The following is a 2,500-nucleotide window of genomic DNA, read 5'->3' on the forward strand; positions in this document are numbered from 1 at the left end:
CCTCTTCACCAACCGAGCTGCGCTGCCCGACTCATCTCACTCACTATGTGACTACAGGCCTCCACATTAATTTATCCCAGCCAATCAGCAACAACATATCATGAGACAGGAAAAAAAAGTATAGTGAAAGAAAAATGCTGTACTATTAGGTTTTTTTATGAATAAAAAGTATTCCAAATTTAAATGATTTAGTGAAATAAAATGTAAGGAAAAAAAGTACACACCTTACTATAAGATAGTAGAATTACGTGATTCCTCCCAGCCGATCAGCCAACAAAGGTTGTGATAACATTTAAAACTACAAACCCCGTTTCCATATGAGTTGGGAAATTGTGTTAGATGTATATATAAACGGAATACAATGATTTGCAAATCCTTTTCAACACATATTCAATTGAATGCACTACAAAGACAAGATATTTGATGTTCAAACTCATAAACTTAAATTTTTTTTTGCAAATAATAATTAACTTAGAATTTCATGGCTGCAACACATGCCAAAGTAGTTGAGAAAGGGCATGTTCACCACTGTGTTACATGACCTTTCCTTTTAACAACACTCAGTAAATGTTTGGGAACTGAGGAGACACATTTTTTAAGCTTCTCAGGTGGAATTCTTTCCCATTCTTGCTTGATGTACAGCTTAAGTTGTTCAACAGTCCGGGGGTCTCCGTTGTGGTATTTTAGGCTTCATAATGCGCCACACATTCTCAATGGGAGACAGGTCTGGACTACAGGCAGGCCAGTCTAGTACCCACACTCTTTTACTATGAAGCCACGTTGATGTAACACGTGGCTTGGCATTGTCTTGCTGAAATAAGCAGGGGCGTCCATGGTAACGTTGCTTGGATGGCAACATATGTTGCTCCAAAACCTGTATGTACCTTTCAGCATTAATGGTGCCTTCACAGATGTGTAAGTTACCCAGGTCTTGGGCACTAATACACCCCCATACCATCACAGATGCTGGCTTTTCAACTTTGCGCCTATAACAATCCGGATGGTTCTTTTCCTCTTTGGTCCGAAGGACACAACGTCCAGAGTTTCCAAAAACAATTTGAAATGTGGACTCGCCAGACCACAGAACACTTTTCCACTTTGTATCAGTCCATCTTAGATGAGCTCAGGCGCAGCGAAGCCGACAGTGTTTCTGGGTGTTGTTGATAAACGTTTTTCGCCTTGCATAGGAGAGTTTTAACTTGTACTTACAGATGTAGCGACCAACTGTAGTTACTGACAGTGGGTTTCTGAAGTGTTCCTGAGCCCATGTGGTGATATCCTTTACACACTGATGTCGTTTGTTGATGCAGTACAGCCTGAGGGATCGAAGGTCACGGGCTTAGATGCTTACGTGCAGTGATTTCTCCGGATTCTCTGAACCCTTTGATGATATTACGGACCGTAGATGGTGAAATCCCTAAAATCCTTGCAATAGCTGGTTGAGAAAGGTTTTTCTTAAACTGTTCAACAATTTGCTCACGCATTTGTTGACAAAGTGGTGACCCTCGACCTATCCTTCTTTGTGAATGACTGAGCATTTCATGGAATCTACTTTTATACCCAATCATGGCACCCACCTGTTCCCAATTTGCTTGTTCACCTGTGGGATGTTCCAAATAAGTGTTTGATGAGCATTCCTCAACTTTATCAGTATTTATTGCCACCTTTCCCAACTTCTTTGTCACGTGTTGCTGGCATCAAATTCCAAAGTTAATGATTATCTGCAAAAAAAAAAATGTTTCAGTTTGAACATCAAATATGTTGTCTTTGTAGCATATTCAACTGAATATGGGTTGAAAAGGATTTGCAAATCATTGTATTCCGTTTATATTTACATCTGACACAATTTCCCAACTCATATGGAAACGGGGTTTGTATTTTACTTTAAAAAGTTATGGGGAATTGCAATTAATATTTAAAAAAATAATGAAAGAGAGGGACAAGCAGTAGAAAATGGATGGATGGATGAAAGAACGGCATATTATATATTGGTAATTTTAGTAAAATACAGTATAATAGTTCATCTGCGGTCCTCTCCAAGGTTTCTCATTGTCATCCCATTGGGTTGAGTTTTTTCTTGCCCTGATGTGGGATCTGAGCCGAGGATGTCGTTGTGGCTTGTGCAGCCCTTTGAGACACTCGTGATTTAGGGCTATATAAGTAAACATTGATTGATTGATTGATTGATGTATATAAAAACAGTAAAAAAATATATTGTTATTTTTATTGACTGACAGAAGGATACTAATGCTGAGTCATATCATTCATGTCCTGCTCGTAGGGAAGCCAGCCATCGCTCACAGGGACCTCAAGTCTAAAAATGTCCTGGTGAAGAAGAACGGCGCCGCTGTCATCGCAGATTTGGGCTTGGCCGTGAAACACGACTCCAGCAGCAACAGCATTGACATACCGTCCAACCACAGAGTGGGAACCAAGAGGTGACCTAGAAACACACCTGACACATTCCCACTATTGTCCTGTTTGATTGCACGTGCAGTCT

The 2,500-nt window shown here is 40.2% G+C and overlaps 1 protein-coding gene and 1 long non-coding RNA gene across 3 annotated transcripts in view; one reads left to right on the plus strand and one right to left on the minus strand.

The window, feature by feature from the left end:
* The window catches only part of acvr1c (activin A receptor type 1C), a 56,339-nt gene that overhangs the window by 46,783 nt on the left and 7,056 nt on the right, over window positions 1-2,500 (plus strand). Inside the window, exon 8 of the mRNA XM_061971539.2 lies at window positions 2,282-2,438. Coding sequence (XP_061827523.1) covers window positions 2,282-2,438 — 157 coding nt within the window. The remainder of the gene's footprint in view (window positions 1-2,281; window positions 2,439-2,500) is intronic.
* LOC133613768 (uncharacterized) overlaps window positions 2,241-2,500 on the minus strand; it is a 29,913-nt gene continuing 29,653 nt past the window's right edge. For both annotated transcript variants that reach the window (XR_009816496.2, XR_009816495.2), the window contains exon 3: window positions 2,241-2,500. This exon is cut by the window's right edge and continues 360 nt beyond it. This is a non-coding gene — a long non-coding RNA (uncharacterized lncRNA).

Source organism: Nerophis lumbriciformis, linkage group LG13 (assembly GCF_033978685.3).
Source record: "Nerophis lumbriciformis linkage group LG13, RoL_Nlum_v2.1, whole genome shotgun sequence".
Taxonomy (NCBI): Eukaryota; Metazoa; Chordata; class Actinopteri; order Syngnathiformes; family Syngnathidae; genus Nerophis; species Nerophis lumbriciformis.